The sequence below is a fragment of the Podarcis raffonei genome, chromosome 3 (assembly GCF_027172205.1).
Source record: "Podarcis raffonei isolate rPodRaf1 chromosome 3, rPodRaf1.pri, whole genome shotgun sequence".
In the NCBI taxonomy this organism is placed as follows: domain Eukaryota; kingdom Metazoa; phylum Chordata; class Lepidosauria; order Squamata; family Lacertidae; genus Podarcis; species Podarcis raffonei.
In genome coordinates, this window is record NC_070604.1 from 3,415,947 (window position 1) to 3,433,521 (window position 17,575).

At 44.3% G+C, this 17,575-nt stretch overlaps 1 protein-coding gene across 1 annotated transcript; it reads left to right on the forward strand.

Annotated features, from left to right (window-relative positions):
• Positions 1 to 9,463: 9,463 nt before the first annotated feature.
• On the forward strand, positions 9,464 to 17,300 carry TMEM17 (transmembrane protein 17). The gene is made up of 4 exons (XM_053380374.1): positions 9,464 to 9,649; positions 11,768 to 11,871; positions 14,139 to 14,252; positions 16,434 to 17,300. The coding sequence occupies exons 1-4, from the start codon at positions 9,541 to 9,543 to the stop codon at positions 16,785 to 16,787; spliced, it is 681 nt and encodes a 226-aa protein (XP_053236349.1). The 5' UTR covers positions 9,464 to 9,540; the 3' UTR covers positions 16,788 to 17,300.
• The last annotated feature ends 275 nt before the right edge of the window (positions 17,301 to 17,575 follow it).

Here is a 17,575-nt window from a genome sequence, read left to right on the forward strand (position 1 = left end):
ACCTCTCAGACCCCTTGTTATGTACTGAGATGAATAGGATCCAAAAGGCAGCAGTCTGATTGGTCCTAGAACAATAGGATCCAAAAGGCAGCAGTCTGATTGGTCCTAGAACAATAGGATTCAGAATGCAGCAGTCTGATTGGTCCTAGAACAATGCAGCAGTATGATTGGTTGGCAGGAACTACCCAATCATGTTCCAGATAGAAGTGAATCCACAACCTGATTGGCTTACAGTAGAATTCCGGAATTAGCCAATCATGTGCAGCCCATTGTGTAAATAATGTATATAAAGCAGGTACTTTGAGGGGACATTCATTCATTCCTCCTCACCACTATGAGCTGAATAAAGAGCATGAAATCACTTCGCGACTCTGAGTATATTTCACTGGCGACGAAGGTGGGATCCCGCTGAGCTGACTGCCACACACAGCACCGCAGCACCGCCACCTGCTGCACCGCTGCCTCGCACCGTGTATCCAGGCTTCAGCTCCGGAACACAAGGAACTCAGAATGGCAACCAACAGCAGCTTCTCGCCATTCAACCCAGCATCTGGAGACTGGGAAGCGTACGCCTCCCATTTCACCTTCCTCCTAGAAGCCAAAGGGGTCACCGATGAAGAAGACGCCAAGAAGAGGGCAATATTCTTCAGCGTCTGCGGAGAGGAGACGTTTGAAATCACCCGGGCTCTCCTTGTGCCTGAAGACGTTGCTACTGTTCCATACAAAACAATAATGGAACAGCTGAAGGGACACTTTTCGCCACAGCCCTCAGTGGTGGCTCGTCAAAATGCCTTCTACGCAAAGCGGCAAGCCCCTGGGGAAACCATAACTGGGTTTGTGACTTCTCTCCGCCAAGCCGCCCGGTTCTGCAACTTCTCAGAGCTGGAGAACATGCTTCGGGACCGCCTCGTCGGTGGCCTGAAGGATGAGAAGCTGCAACGACGCCTCTACGCTAAGAAGGACCTAACGTTCCAGGTCGCTCTGGAGGAGGCCCTGGCAACAGAAGCTGCCGAGAGGTCGACGCAAGAGGCACGGCTGAGCCTGCCATCCCAACCGAGGGTCCACCACGAAGACCTCACCGACGACTCAGGATCCGACAGGGAGGAGGTGCACCGAGTACAGCAGTGCACTCAAGCAGCCCACATACCACAGCTGAAACTGAGCTTGTTTTTTTTAAAGGCTAAACTAGCCTTTTAAAAATCTAAACTCTCCCACTTGCAAGATCTGCATTGTGTGGAATACTCTCTCTCTCTCTCTCTCTCTCTCTCTCTCTCTCACACACACACACACCCACACACCCACACCCACACCCATGAGGTTTTCTTACAGCTCCTCTCATAGGAGCCAACCCCTAGGGGCTGAGGCCCCTTCTGCCACCCCAATAAAATACTTGAGGGGGAAGCCCCCCCAGTTGATGGGCATTGCCATTCACATGGTATGGGTGTGCCCTGTCATGTGATCAATTATGCGGAGTGGGGGCTTACCTGCCCCCCCCCAATATTTTATTCAAGTTGGCACCCGACTCCTCTAAAACTGGAGTTTAGTCTACTTTACTGTCTCTGCTAGGGTCATGCCAGTGGCGAACATACATTTGGGGGGGCCTGAAACGTGAACTGTTATGGAAGGCCCTTCACAACCAGCAACAAGGTCTGGGTAACCACTGTTATCTTCTTCAGTGGGGTTGCTTTCAACAACCTTTACGACACCAGTGCTGTCGATTCTCAGACTTTGGGATTGCTGAAATACATACAACCAGAGATTAATCAACGAGTTGTGTGACTCAAATTGCACCTACTAGACCAATTTTTTTAAAGTAAATGTGGACTAAAGTTGCTTCTGGGGCTCCTCCAGGATTAGGGACCCTTCCTTAGTTTCATAGTAGATCCACCCCTGTTCCCTGCGCTGTGTTGTACAAGGGGTCCAGATGTGCTAAATTGTTCTGGAATTAGGACTAGCATCACATGAATTCCCAAACACAGATTATGGTGATATCACACACGCTTTTCTCTGCACGTAACAGGAACTTGCAAGAAAGCCAGCCATGCAGACAGAACTTCATACAGGGGTGTAGGAAGGGGTGGGTGGGGGTGGTTCGCCCCAGGTGTTATCCCTGAGGGGGGTGACAAAATCCCCCCGGGCGGATCACTGCTACACTGATCGCCCCCCAGGCAGATCACCGCCCTGTTGATCACCCCGCCCCCAGGTGCACGGCATGTGTGCCACTCTGGGTGCCCAATCAGTTAGCTCCGCCGCTGACTTCATATACAGTCATACCTTGGTTCTCAAATGCTGTGATACTTGTACGTTTTGGCTCCCAAATACCAAAAACCCAGAAGTAAGTGTTCCAGTTTTCGAACGTTTTTTGGAAGCTGAACATCCTATGTGGCTTCCGCTTGAGTGCAGGACACTCCTGAAGCCAATCGGAAGCTGCGTCTTGGTTTCCAAACAGTTTTGGGAATCGAATGGACTTCCAGAATGGATTACGTTTGAGAACCAAGGTACGACTGCACTTTAACGATACATAGAGTGCAAAATTGTTACTGTGCTATGCCTGATGTACTAATGGATTCAGTGCTATGATTGCTTTAAAAATGGTGGAAACATTTTGGATGAATTTGGCCTAGTTACAACTCTTTGAGAGAAAGAAAATTATATGTGTGCAGTAACAATAGTAGTAGTAGCAGCAGGTGTTCTCACTGTAAAGTCATTATGCTTTTATCTTTTCTATGGGTTTTCTAATGCACTTTCTCCGTCATTGGGTGGGATTATTGTACTGGGTGTTCAACTACTCTGTAACTATCCCTGAGACCCAGAAAATACATTTTATTTTCAAAGATTTGATCTGGTGACACAACATTCCACACTACATTCCATACCTTTCCCTTCATGAGTTTTAAGAACTCCTCCCCCCGCCTTACAAATTCATGTCAGAGGTGCTGCTAAACCAATGCTGGAGGCAGACACTTGGTTTGATTTATGAGTCTGAGGTTTGAATGGCAACACACAGCCATCAAGCTATAGATGGTGCAGACAGACTCTTTCCACCATGTCTAGTCATGTACTATTTAGGTGTAAGACAATTATTCCAAAACACACTATTCTTTGCATGAGTTTCGCTTCCACAATACAGGCATCCCAAATCTATCCATTTTTGTTAATGATCAAATTGTTTGATGTTTAATATATCAATCTGAAATGTTACCACATTAGATGAGTGGTTCCCAATCTTTATGGTATGGTGAAAGCATTCGATATAACACATTATGAATATTTTAAAAGTTTTAATCATGATAAAGCCCATTTTGGCTACCAAGAAATTTTGATAACATGAAACCAAAATTCAGATAAATTCACTTCCAAAAATTTACCTCTGAGGATCCTATCACATGACAGTTCAATTAGTTGTTGTCTGTAGAAAAAGAACAACAACTAATTGAACTGTCATGTGATAGGATCCTCAGAGGTAAACTTTTGGAAGGTCTGTTTCTTCAGCAGAAAAGTAGTGGACAAATTTCTGATTTGTTGTTTAGTTGTGAGAACTCCATGGATGAAGACAATAGGCATATAAAAATTCCCCTTCAGGGATCACTGCCTTGCCGAGGTGAAGGGGCTTGAATAACTCAGAGAAGCTATGAACTATGCCGAGCAGGGCACCCAAGATGAACAGGTCATAGTGGAGAGTTTTGACCAAACGTGATCCACCTGGAGGAGGAACCGGCAAGCCACTCCAGTATCCCTGCCAAGAAAACTCCATGGACAAAGACAACAGGCATATAAAAATTTCTGATTAAGCAAGCATTAAATCAGCCTTGGCTGAACTGTTAACTAATGCTGCTGGCAAATCCAATCATATAATTCTCTCTTAACAATATACAACCAGTAAATTTTAAATTAACTTTCCATAGTTTTTCCCAGACTTCCATTTGTGTATTATGTCCTATATCTTGTGTCCATTTGATCATTACAGATTTGACCTCTTCATCTTTAGTCTCCCATTCTAACAATAAATTATACCTTTTCTTTAGAAATTTATCATCATCATCATCATCATCTACAATTTCTCTTAATAAACCACACTAACCTCCCTGTCCCTTTCCCCAATCTGGATGTTATATAGAAAAATAGTAACAGCATTTTTTCTTTTGGTATGGGTCATTCTGTCCAAGAATTTGGTATGTGTTCCTCATTAGATTCCTGTTGTGGCCTGTAACAGTTAGTGAGCCAAAGAAATGCTATAAAGAAAGTCCTGGATCTGTGCATTCAATAGCTCATGAAGGCAGCCAAGATCCTGCCATAAGGTCAAAGAGTAGGAGAGAGTCTTTTGAAACTCAACAATCTGTCAACTGTTCTAGCAGAGGGGTGAGAGAATCCAGAAACAGTGCTGTTCTAACTCCACACTGTCAGAAAGTAAAGAGAATTTCCTCAAATTCACCATGTGCAAAAATTGCAATGGATATGCTTCTTCTGTGTCAATTGTCAAGAAAAATAAATTGCAGCATTGCACTGGTTATATACCAATTGCCTTCTCATTAATGATATCAGAGCTCATTTTTAGAATAACATGGAACACATGTATAGCTCCTACCCATGCTGTGCCTGTCAACGCGTTTAAGTCTTTGGTCCAAGTTGACCCATTTGCTTGTAATATTAGCACACCACCAAATGATGGCCTAGATGGGTGCCCAGGTGATAACCTAAAGTTATACACAGGTGGACTTATGCACATAGTAGGTGAATTGAAACAAGAACTGAATAATTTATTCATGTATAAAGCACAGCCTTCAGAAGGGTAAGTATACTTGCCATAGAGGAGGAGGTTCTCCAGTCACTTATGGACTCACTGTTAAGACCGTGTTCATGGAAGAGAATCTTGCTCACATACAAGTGATCGCCAAAGAGAAAAAAGAAGATACTTGCCATAATCCAACACAGAGTTAGGCAAATTTAAGTTGTTGAAGCCACTATATTTTTGAAAGTTGCAGCTTTCCAGTGCACGTTTGACTACGTTTGGGTTTTTCTTTCTCATCATGAAACCCAATGTTCCCACTACTCAGTTTACTTGTGGGTGTGGCTTAGCAGGCTCTCAACAGGCTCTGCTCCACCACGCTCAGTCTTTTTCTCTCTGTGCTTCATGGAAAAAGCAAATGACCCATACAGCCAATGGCTCCCAGCTTCAAGAAAAACCAAATGAACTGAATCTCTCCAAAAGGAAGATTTTACAGCCTGCATCTTTACATGTTCGTTTTCCTAAGGAAAACAAGTACTGTGCCTTTTTTTTAAAGTTGTTTGGAACCTTTGTTTGTTTCACTGCCAACGGATGGAGACTTGTTGAAGGTAAACAGCGTTTCCATGTGCTCTGGTTTCTGTCATGATGTCCCATTGCACCAGAAGCGGTTTAGTCATGCTAGGCACATGACCTGGAAAGCTGGCTGTGGACAAACGCTGGTTGCCTTGGCCTTAACCATCCAGGAGTCCTTTACCTTTACATTTTTACGAGGGAGTAGGAATTTCTCTCCAACATCCACATCACCTCATCAACCAATTCTTCCCTGTTGGTTAGGATCAGGTTCATGGAAGCCAATTCCCTTCTTTGTGGTTCTGAGGAAAATAAGCCTTTGCACCTGCTATTTAATGTTTAAAACTTTGATGTGCTTGGTAATGACACATTTAGCATTGCATATCTTTTTTGTCCCTAAGAGTCATTCAGTGCTGCTTCACCTGCAGTTTCATGGTTTTTAATCATACACAGTTCTGTCATTTCGGAGTCAGGCTTTTAAAGGCCATGCATATTGCTAGGCAATCTCAACACAATGACAGTTAAATGCAATACTTCAACTCTTAGCTTCCAAAATGCATTCTGCATAATTCATAACATAGGAAAAGCTGGAACACTAGGAGAGCTGCTTCTGAATTCCAGTCCAAATGCCTTATGCATCTTTCATCCCTGTGAAGCAGCATGGACCTAGAATTAGAATAATAATAATACTTTACAATGATATGGCTCTTTGTTTTGAGTATGGAAAGCATTTTTCAAAAACCATAAATTGTTAACTCTCAGCAAACCTTTGTGGGGGGTTTTCAGTGTTATTTTAAAAAGCCTTTCAAAAATAACAGCAAATCAAAAATTCTGCAAGCACATAATCAACTGCTTAAGAGGGATTCTAGATGGACAGTTATAACAGAGCTACATTTGAAGCTTGTATTAACTAGATAGTAACAGTGAAATAAATACACTTATGCACAAGCTCCCACCAGTCAATAATATTGAGTTCACTAAGAACAAGTGGGAACTTCCGCTTGCCAACACCATGATAAGTAGCATGTGTTGTATGACACTTAGCTATTATGTGTAACAAATCAGTGTACACACAGGGGCTCTAAATCAGTAGTACTAATTCTTCTGAGCCAGACAAAACATTCAGTGGGTGTTAAAGTGTTAGTGACATAAATAGAAGATTGTCTAACGAACTGATCTTCAAAACACGCTGCTGGCATTATGCCCATTCTCTTCACAAGTTCTTAGCATGGACAAAGTGCTTTAAGGATTATGCTATCAAGGGGTCCAGTGAGCCAACATTCCCTTACATTATTCTTCCCTAACAAAACTTCCCTAACATTATTCTGGCAGTATGATGTTAAGCTAATTGCACCATCTTATTTTATTTTTAACTACAAGCATTAGAATAACAATGATAATTGTTGGCTGGCCATGTCTGTCAGACTTTGGTAACTATGGAGCAGTGTGGTTTGGGAAGATATGGCTTCCCTGCCTGAACATTTTTGTAGAAGAGGGGATTTCAACAGGTATGGAGATTTCTATCCCCCACATCTTTTTAACACCTATGATTTTTGCTTTCCAGTGTTCCTCCATAGTTAGCATCCTGCTTAAGAAAATGAACCATTATTTTATGCCATATTGTAGAAGCCTCTTCTAATACATCCATTTATCCATTTTACACACAGAAGTCATAGTACCATTGTATTCTGCCTTGGCCAGACAACATCTGGAGTACTGTGGTGAGTTCTGGGTGCTACACTTTAAGAAGAATATTGACAAGCTGGAACGTGTGCAGAAGAGATGATCAAGGGTCTGGAAACCAAGCCATATGAGGTTGAGGGAGTTTAGTATGTTTAGCCTACAAAAGAGGCGATGGAGAGGAGATATGAGAGTCATCTTCAAATATCTCAAGGGCTATCACATGGAAGAGGGAGCAAGTTTGTTTTCTCCTGCTCCAGAGGCTAGGACCTGAACCAACCTATCAAGTTACATGAAAGGAGATTCTGACTAAGCATCAGGAAGACCTTTCTGACAGTAAGAAGGTAAGAGCTGTTCAACAGTGGAATGGTCTCCCTCAGGAGATTGTGGACTTTCTTTGCTTAGAGGTTTTTAAGCAGTGGTTGGATGGCCATCTGTCATGGATGCTTTAGTTGAGATTCCTGCATTGGGCTAGATGACTCTCAGGCTCCCTTCCAACTGTACAGTTCTATCATTCTATGACAAGCAGGTCTGAACAAGCTTTTTGGCTCCTCTCTCCAACTTCAACTCTCACCTTCTGTTCTTTTTATTCTAAGGAAGGTTCAGAACACTCTGAACAAAATCACAATTTGTCCATTAATAGGGCTGGCCATCTCCAGAAAGGCAAATCAAGTAGCCTCATAATAGTGATTCTGGTAGAACACTAAACCACAGGCTTGGATATGCTTAGCTTAAGTGAACATTTGCTCACTTAAAAACTGCTGAGACTTGATCTTGACTTTCCTAAGCTATAGTGCATATAGTTTATGGCTCAGTGTTGCTGCCAAAAAGTCCACAGGAGTTTGGCCAGCATCTACCAGGCAGCTTAGCTGAACCATTGTAGATACATAAAGATTACAGTACCTATGATTTAAAACCATGGTAGCCTTTCAGTGGCTTTTGTTTTACTTACAAAGTGTATGCATGAGGAGAACTAAAAAGAGTTGGCTTTATTGAGTAATGAATGGTGCAGTCTCATACATCTCTACTCAAAGGTAAACACCACAGTGTGCAGCGGGACTTACTCCCAAGCAAAGTGTGTACAGGATTAAGATTGTCCCCCACACTCTTAAAAGCTCATGTCAAAATCACAAAGACTGCATGGTGCAGTGGTAAAAGTGTTGAACTAAGACCCAGGAGACTGCAACAATCCCCAGTGTTATCTGTGCCTGATTCCCTCACATTTTCCTTCCTCACAGGGTGGGTGCTGTCAGTTGGCCCAGAACTGGGTGAGATGCAATGTCCAACTGGAGCAGGCCGGGGTATTTTCTGTGGTTGCCTCCACTGGAAGGTTTTTTTATAACACAGTCGACCTTTCCCCTGCCACTGTTCTCATGGCAAAATTGTCTTGGGTGACATGTACTGTGGACCTCATTACAGCTAGAACAGTCAAGATGTCTGGCTGGAATTGGGGGGACACAGACCCCTAAACATTTTGTGAATCTTTGTACTTTTGTCCATTTACTGTATTCCCCCACCCCCGGTTTCAACTATAAAATGGTGCTTTTCTTGAGTCAAAATGACAGTACAGTACTCCTAAACATTTTGTTAAGAAAAAAAGCACTGGCTAGAACTGTGTACGGAGAGCACCCCCACAGCACTCTCCTGTTTCTCAAGACCACTTGCGGCAGTTTAATTCGGGATTCCCTCTCTTAGTGCCGGGGGCTGTCCCTGCTGCTCCGCACTTCCCTTTGCCCCACCGCTTTCCCCCAGGAAAACCCGCTCTTTACCGCTGAATTGAACTCCACGTCCCATTCCTGTTTTCAAGAGCCAGTTTCGGGTTTTCAGCGAAATGACATTTGCTCCAATTCAGCGGTGAAGAGGGGCTTTCCCTGGAGAAAGGGGGGGGGGATAAGCGGAAAGCTGCTCGGCCCCAGGCTTTCTGAAGCAGCCCCCTCGGGCGGGAGGCGCGCAGAGGGCCCACGCTCTGTCAGAGAAAAAGGCAGGCTATAAATAAATATATAACAATATAATATACTGTACTACTAAATTGCTGCTGAAGAATAACCCGGGGGTAGTTTACTGTTTCCTTGAGACGCCCGAGTTGGCTTTCCCAGAGCTGCAAGCCAAAATACTTTGCAAAATCACAAGCAGAGGGAGGGAGATGCGGGTTCAGATCCTGCCAGCTGCACAGCGTTGCTCGGAGGGAAGAGGCTGGAGGCGGAGCCCGCGTTTGCAAAAGGGACTTTCTTGCTAGGGAGACCAAATGGAAGCAACACAGCCTCCTCGGGCCCCTTCTTCCCCTCCACCAAGCAGCCCCACACCTTTCTCCCCCTCCCCTGTCAAGGGGGAGGCGCGCGTCGTCACACGCTTGCCTTTTATTTTACTCCACCGATTCCCCCGGACCCACAACCTGCTGGGGCCGCTGCGTGGACGAACCTGAAGTGCCGAGTTGCGCGAATCTCCGTTTACCCGCACCTCTTTGGGCGCATCCGAAGAGGCGGCGCCGCGGCTGCGCACGGAGCGCCGGGCGGTGTCTAGTTGCCGTGGCAACGAGCGGAGGCCGCCGCCGCCGGCGCGCGCTTATGTCTCTGCCGGAGCCCGTGAGGAGGCGGCTGAGCTCCTTCAGCCGGACCGTCTTCACGGACAACAACCGGACCGGCCCCGGGAGCAGCGCCGCCGACAACGTGCCGGGTGAGTGACGGGCGAGGGCGCCGCAGGGGCCAGCTACGAAGATGGCGGCGGCGGCGCCGTCACGTGGTCGGCTGCCAGGAGTCGAGATGGAATGGCGCTGGGCGGCGGGGATGCAGTGCAGAAGCCCGGGCAGTTGCAGTGGAGATTGCAGGGCTTTGCAGTGGATGCAAGATCAGGGGCTCCTCCCAGACCCTTTGGGTGGCTGGGTGATGGCCGTGTTTCTATAAAGAAGCACTGTTGTCTTATTTTCCTTAAGAAGCCCAAGGAATGCCTAATAAATACCTTATTATTCATTTGTTAACTGCTGCCACATTAATAATTGCCAGGTTTTGGAGGACTCAATATAAATCTCTTTGAAGCTTGCCTGTCGTAGATATGGGACTCCATACTTACGGATAAACTAATGGCCTTACTACAACAAGAGCACCATACTGGAAAGATAAGCACAAGCTTTTATACAACGTGGCCGCCTTTTATTGGATATGCACGGCTTCCACCCACCAGCAACACAGGGAACTTTGTGGAATGACACTTTGATCTGACTATACATCCAATGAACCTCATCTGGGATTGCTTTTGTTACATTTTCACTTTTTGTGATGGCGCTGCACACCAACCTGCAGCTGTTATTGTTGCGGTTACTATTTTTTCTCTACTTTATTTCTAATTCATTTGTAACTGAAAATCAATAAAACACACCAAAGAAGAAGCAGCTCCTAGTGGAAATGGGTTCTTCATTTCAGGCCACTGTCCACTTCAACTCTGCAAAAATGTGTGGCTTTCTCAGGAGCTTTTGTAAAAGCGGGTACAACTTGTGTAATTTTGAATGTTACTAGCATGAGGCATATATTATGCTTTTAAAAATTCCATTGCATCCAAATGTTTATTTAATTTTTTCTGAATCACAGAATCATAGAGATGTAAGGAACACCGAGGGTCATCTCCTCCAACCCCTTGCAATGCAGGAATCTCATGTCAAATTCTTTAATGAACCCAGTGGATGGAACAGTGTGGTGTAAATGAAAGCTGAAAAGAAACAAGGCAGATGTCAGGAAGTAGTATTTTTGACACTACGAAAACATGAAATAGCTTGCAAGATGTTTGCTGAGGCAAGAACTCCAGAATCAATTGAGAAATAATGGCTGATTTCCTGAAGGAACTGAAAAAGATTTCTATAAGCCATAGAATTGGAAGGAACTCTGAGGATCTTCTAATCCAGACATAGGCAAACTCGGCCCTCCAGATGTTTTGGGACTACAACTCCCATCATCTCTAGCTAACAGGACCAGTGGTCAGGGATGGTGGGAATTGTAGTCTCAAAACATCTGGAGGGCTGAGTTTTCCTGTGCCTGATCTAGTCCAACCCCCTACAATGGAGGAATCTCAACTAAAGCATCCCTGACAGATGGCCATCCAACATCTGCTTAAAAACCTCCAAGGAAGGAGAGTCCACCACCTTCCGAGGGAGTCTGTTCCATTGATGGAACAGCTCTTACTGTCAGAAAGTTCTTCCTGAGTTGGAATCTCTTTTCTTGTAACTCGAGGCCATTTGTTCCAGTCCTACCCTCCAGAGCCGGGGGGAAAAGCTTGCTCCATCTTTCATGTGACAGCCTTTTGATATTTGAATATGGCTCTCAGTCACCTCTTATCCAGGCTAAACATACCAAAATCCCTCAACTGTTCCTCATAAGTCTTGGTTTTCAGACCCTTGATCATCTTGGCCACCCTCCTCTGCACACATTCCAGCTTGTCAATATGCTTCTTAAATTGTGGTACCTAGAACTGTACACAGTACTCGATATGTGGTTTGAACAAGATAGAATAGAGTGGTACAATTATTTCCTTAAAAAAAATATTTTATTGAAACTTTTCAGCAATAAAAACAGATTAATCTAAATAAAAAACAAAACAACATAAAACAAAAAAGAAAGAATGGATTATTTGGGCTTAAAAGTTCAAGCATGTCTCTTAGAACTGTGCTTTTTTCAGATGCATCTCTTTCATCTGAAACCTATGGATATTTTACTTCAAAGTAACTGTGCATAAAGTTGTAGCCTTCAACATATAGAAGGGAAAATGTCTGAAGTGGCTGGTGGGTTCTTTCCTCTGTCTCTCCAGATAATGAAATCGTCTCCAGTTTGCCCTTGCAGATGTCCCTCTATTTCAACCTCTGCTTTTTCCCATTTTGGTGGGTCAGCAGTATAGTGATGCTGCAGCTGAAGGTGAGTTCAGAAGACAATTGGTACTCTTATAATCCTATTGCATCTGCTGTTGTTCTGTACAAACTCTGCAAGAGAGAGACTAGTAATGGTGCATCTACATACCTTGTAATGGCCGTACTTCTATAATAAGATTGAGAATGTCCTGAGTGGTGCTTATTTAAAGAATTTTGTATCCCACTCTTCAGCCAGAAAAAGCTCCCAAAACAGTTTGCCTATCAGTGCAAACAAGGCAGTCCTAATGTTTACAGTCTAAAGAACAATCACACAACGGAAAAAGAGATAAGGAGGGAGGATGAAATAAGTGGTGGCCAACTTTTTTCAAAGAGTGCCAGATTTGATGAAGTGAAGTGAAGGGACATGAGGGCCAACCAAAGAGCCAACCAAAATTGTTGAGCTTTGTTTAGGATTGAAGTTGTTGAGCTTTTTTATGATTTTACCCCAGGAAATAAACTGCCACAGGAGCTGGATTAAACCGACCAGCGGGACAGATTAGGCCCCCAAACCGGACTTTGGACATGCCTGATAAGCAAACTCTGTTATAGGTTCCTAGTTATAAGTTCTTCTAATGACCAGCCAGAGTGGAAAAGTTCAAGGAGATAACAGTTAATGGTCTCAGCTGCATTGATGGAGTGACCCTCCATCCCTTTCCTCTCGGCCTCTGCTGCAGCCTGGTGTAATGCCAGTCAGGTGACAGTTGATAAGAGGGAGGGGCCTGACTTCTCAGCAGAGATGGCTCTCCATTCCTTCTCTCCCTCCCCTGCTGTAACCTAATGAAATGGCTGTGGTCAAGTGACACTTGCAGACAGGTTTATAACATAAGCAGGCAAGTTTTTTTTTGGGGGGGGGGACACAGTTAGATTCTCAGTGTAGCCTTATGAGGCTTTGCCCTCGGGTGGGAAAAATATTGCGCCTGAGAAAGGGAAGTGGGAGTCAACAGACACTCAAGGAATAGTTTCAGAGAAAAAGCTTTATTTCTACCATCCATGAACTGGTAGAAGGAGCAAGTGTGATAACTCACAAAAAGCATGCACGAGTTCACGGTCATGTGCACAAGCATATATACCCTTCCAGTTCCCTCCCCCTTTTCTCCTCCTTCTTCCAGAGTCCTGCCCCATGAGTTCCTCTGAGCATGAACAGAAAGCTGTCTTGGGACTATTGTGGACTCTTGCCGCCCTTCCCAGGAAAGGGGGGGGGGTGAGAAGCCAAGGGGTTTCAGAGTGTTCAGATATGTTTCAGTCTCTTGTTCTGGCATAGTTCCCGGAAAGAAAGTTGCAAGTCAAATGTACTGTTTGGCAAGGTCAACTATAGCCTGAGAAGCGACCTTTGTTACAGCAGAGCGAAATGTTTCTGATGCTTAGCTAATGCCTTTTAGCTGTTGAGAAAAATTATTTTGAAAAGATTTGAGAAGCTTTGAGCCTGCTTTGGTGGGGGGTGACTTCGGGCCTAGGTAGGGTCACCTGTCCTCACCTCCTACATCAGTATAGTATGGATTCCAAGAATATGACAGTCAATTGGCCAATGGTAGTACAGGCATACCTCAGAGATATTGTGGGTTGAGTTCCAGACTACTGCCATAAAGCAAATATTGCAATAAAGTGAGTCACACCAAGTTTTTTGTTTCCCAGTGCATATAAAAATTACGTTTACACTGTACTGTAGTCTGTTAAGTGTAGTATATCTTAAAAAGCAATGTACATACCTTCAGAGTCGTCTTTTCCATTGGGCTTACTGGCTTGTTGCACCAGGGCGCTGGCCCCTCAGGGGTGCCCCAGCGAGTGGGGGAGCTGTGTGGCTTTGCCGGCGGCCTCCCCTTTCCCTCTGCACGCCCGCCAGCTGCGCCCCGTCAACCGTATGGGTGGCAGGCGTGCAGCTTCCTTCCCAGGCCCTCTTGGGAGGAGAGCAAGCCCCGCAGAGGCTTAGGATGGAAGCTGTGCCCTGCCAACTATATGGCTGTCGGGTGTGCAGCTTCCTTCCCAGGCCCCCGCAGAGGCTTGGGAAAAGATTGACAGCTCTGGGAAAGGGGGGTGGGGCGCCAGAGGGACCTTTGCACCACAGCGGCAGATATGCTTAAGATGGCCCTGCAACCTTAATTAATGTGACGCAGAGACACAAAATGGCGCCAGTAGACTTGTTTGATGCAGGGTTGCCACAAACCTTCAATTTGTAAAAAACACAATTATCTGTGAAGTGCAGTAATGCGAAGCACAACAAAACGAGGTATGTCTGTATTTAATTTTTTGTCATTTTTTGTCATTTCTCAATTCTAGTATCCAGTCTTACCAGACTACTACAAGTTCATCTTGGTGACAGTCATTATATTAACCTCTCTGATTGAAATGATCCGCTTGTACCTAGGATACATGGGGAATTTGCAGGAGAAGGTAAGTTTGCCTCACACCCATGAGGAATTCAGTAGCAGTTATCTCAGACTAATAGATTATTAATATTGAATAACCTTTCTTAGGTTACAGCCTTCCCCCAACAAATTTAGTAGCTGGACTCAGTCCTGAAGATAAGATACCACACAGACATGCTGGTTAGACTCATACATGGTTTTTTTGTAGACACTTGCATGGAGGAGCTTCTGTAGCACAGTGGCCAAGACAAAGTGTGGAAGCCGGGAAGCAGCTCCGTAGGTGGTCTCAGTGAACCACTGCAGAGGGAAGTTCCTACCCTCTTCTGAAATATTTTTAAATGGAATATTTTAAAAGTCTCTTAAGTGGTGCACAATGGTAAAACAAAAATGCAGCATACTGTAAAACCAATAAGCAGTAATATAAAAGCATTTTAAAAAATAAAAGAGGAATTGATGCATTCAAACACATAAAACATAAAACAGGTTTAGTCTTAATGGGTCAGGGAAAGCAACATGGAGTAATGAATGCTATTGGCCACACAGGGCCATTGTAAGAGTTGAAAAATAATATGTGAAGCACTTTGAGTACTTGAAATACACTACAGAAATGTTAAGTATTTAAAAAAACAGTGCTAGTATTAGTAAATGCCATTCTGGAATGAAATGTAAAAAAAACAACAACCTAGGATATAATGTGGATCTGGAAGGAAATGGAACTGAGGTGTATCTGTCTAACAAAGAATAAGGTTAAGACTTTGGGGCTGCACTTTTTCTATGCACATTTACCTAGGAATAATCCCATTAAATACAGTGAGATTTACTTATGAATAAACAAGCACAGAAGCGCATGGTGGATCAGCCTAACATGCTGTCCGCAATTCCAACATTCTTAAATTCTATTCAATGCTTAATCTGATTAAGGTTCTAGCCTTGCAGTTGCATGGATTAGTAAGAAAGGAAAGAAGTGCTCCTGAGTATGTGCAGAGCGGGTTTTCCTAGCTACTGAAAAAATGTTACACACAAGATGCTTAAGGATGTTGATTTCAGGTGCTTAAGCAAAGTAGACATTATGGTGGGTCAGAGGCACTTACTTGGCCTCCATGCAGGTGAGGCACTGCTGCTTATTGAGAGGAGCGAGACAGTGGCAAGGTCAGAACACTGCAAATGCAGTGACCAGTTCAATCCAGTGTGTTTCCACCACAACACCCTCCCCGCCCCATCCCTGTATGCAGCAGCAGCAGCTCACCTACCAGGAGCTCAGGTAAGCAGCTCTGCGCCACCATGCTATTTGCTTCCGTGTTTAAGTCTGTATTGGATTAAGGGGCGTACCTAGGGGTTGGTTAGGTTGGGCCCCGCCAAGGGCTCAGGCCCAGGGGGGCACAAAAACCACACCTCTCTACTCTGACTGAGAGTGGCTAGGAGCCTGTCTGTCCCTCTGCACGCTCCCCAAGCTGCTCTTCCGCTGCTCTGGGCAGCTGGACAGGGATGGCGGGGAGGAGGGCAATACAGCTCCTTGCCAAGGGCGCAAGGAAGTCTGTCTACACTTCTGATTGGATTATGCGCTACATGTTTAGGATTGGGGTGCTAGTGGGTTTCTCCACCCCACCCACTTCCTTCTCCTAATCATGGTCTCTTCATTCAGACTTTTGTTGCCTGTGTAAATCCTACCTCTTTATCCTGAAAAATGCTGTCAGGTCAGAACCTGCTGCTGCAACTGTGACCCTATTTCCTACCCATGTAGGGGGAGACAGATGAGAATGTGAGCAATACAATTTGTCCTCTGCTGCTGCCCAGGGCAGCTAAAGGGCAATGCTTCCTGTTGAAGAGACACAAGCTAGCAATTTGCATCCACTCCCTCGCTTCCCCGGCTGTCCCCAGTCCTGTTTGTATTCTGTTCCCCCTGTCAGTGAAATGACATCTGGCTGAGATGTCAGAGTGAAAAGTCTGGTGGGGATGGGTCTGAGTGAAAAGTCACTTCGTTGGCAGGGTTCTCTTGAAAGCTGCAGCAACAACAACAGAAGTAGAAAAACCGCAGAAGTCAAAAAGCTGTTTAATGAAATCTCTGTGGCTCTTAGTTTCTCAGTGTTCACACTTTGGACACAGGTGTTAGAAAGTCTGACCAATAAATTTTCTACTACTGAGTCATACTGCCAGGAGGTTAGTATATTGATACAACCCCCCCCCTTTATTTTTTTGCCTTTAATAGGTTCCTGAACTAGCTGGCTTTTGGCTCCTGAGTCTCCTTTTACAACTGCCCTTAATTCTCTTCCTGCTTTTAAATGGAGGTCTGAAAATCCAGCCCTTGGAGCGAGCAGTGAATATCGTCTTTGTAGTCTTCCTTGTCTTCCAGGTTGTTACTGCATTCGTTGCCCTCAGAAGAATGGTGAACCAACTGGCAACTCGCTTCCGTCTTCATGAGTTTGACCAGCTAGATCATCGTTTCCGCTCTGATAACCTAAGCTGGCATAAAATGAGAGTGGAGGCTCCATGGGATATGAGGCCACGTGTGGAGGAAATTCGCTCAACAAGTTCTAGTTGGACATCTGCCGTGAGGGCTTGATGCAGAACAGCCACCTGCCCATCTTCCTTGGTTCCTGTTGCCTTAATTATTTGGGTTTCTGAGAATCTGAACTTGTTCCAGATAACAAAAAAGCTACTCTTCTGCTAGGAACCTGTAAGATGAGCATTACCACCAGTGTCTTCACTGTGAGCCAATTCTGTTGTGATAAAAAATACTAACACAGGAAAAAATGTGACACTGGAATGTAAAACCTGCATATATTTTGCAGGCATGATTCATGAGGTTAGCTTTTTACACAATCTTGCCAATTTTATCTTGTGTAATCCACATGGATGTGCCTTCCCCTGTAACACTTTAGCATGTATTCCTCTTTAGACATTTTTCAGTGAAGGGAAAATGTTATATCAGCACTAGACCTCAGATTCACAGTTGTTTTGGACTTCTAAAAGTCTTTATGTTTTTATACTTTGCTTAATTTTTAAATGTGTTTTCTTAATATTTCAATAACTGTTGCAAAGGAATATTTTGTAAAAATAAAATGGTGTTAATATATTCTGTTGAAATATTTTACTGCAATTGGCTACGGCAAGCTCAGCATTCCCCGTTAAATGATACTTTGCAAGTGATAGCCATAGCTCTTCCAATGTGTATTGCTCCTCTATGACCTTCTTTCTATAACCCAAAACAGAATTGCCTGATGGACTTACCTGAAGGAGAGTTTCATTTTGAGATAGTTCCATATTACTGTACATAGGAAGACAAAGCCATGAAAGTGTGCAAGATCCACAGATACTACATTACAATCTACATCCAAGGCTAAAGGTTTC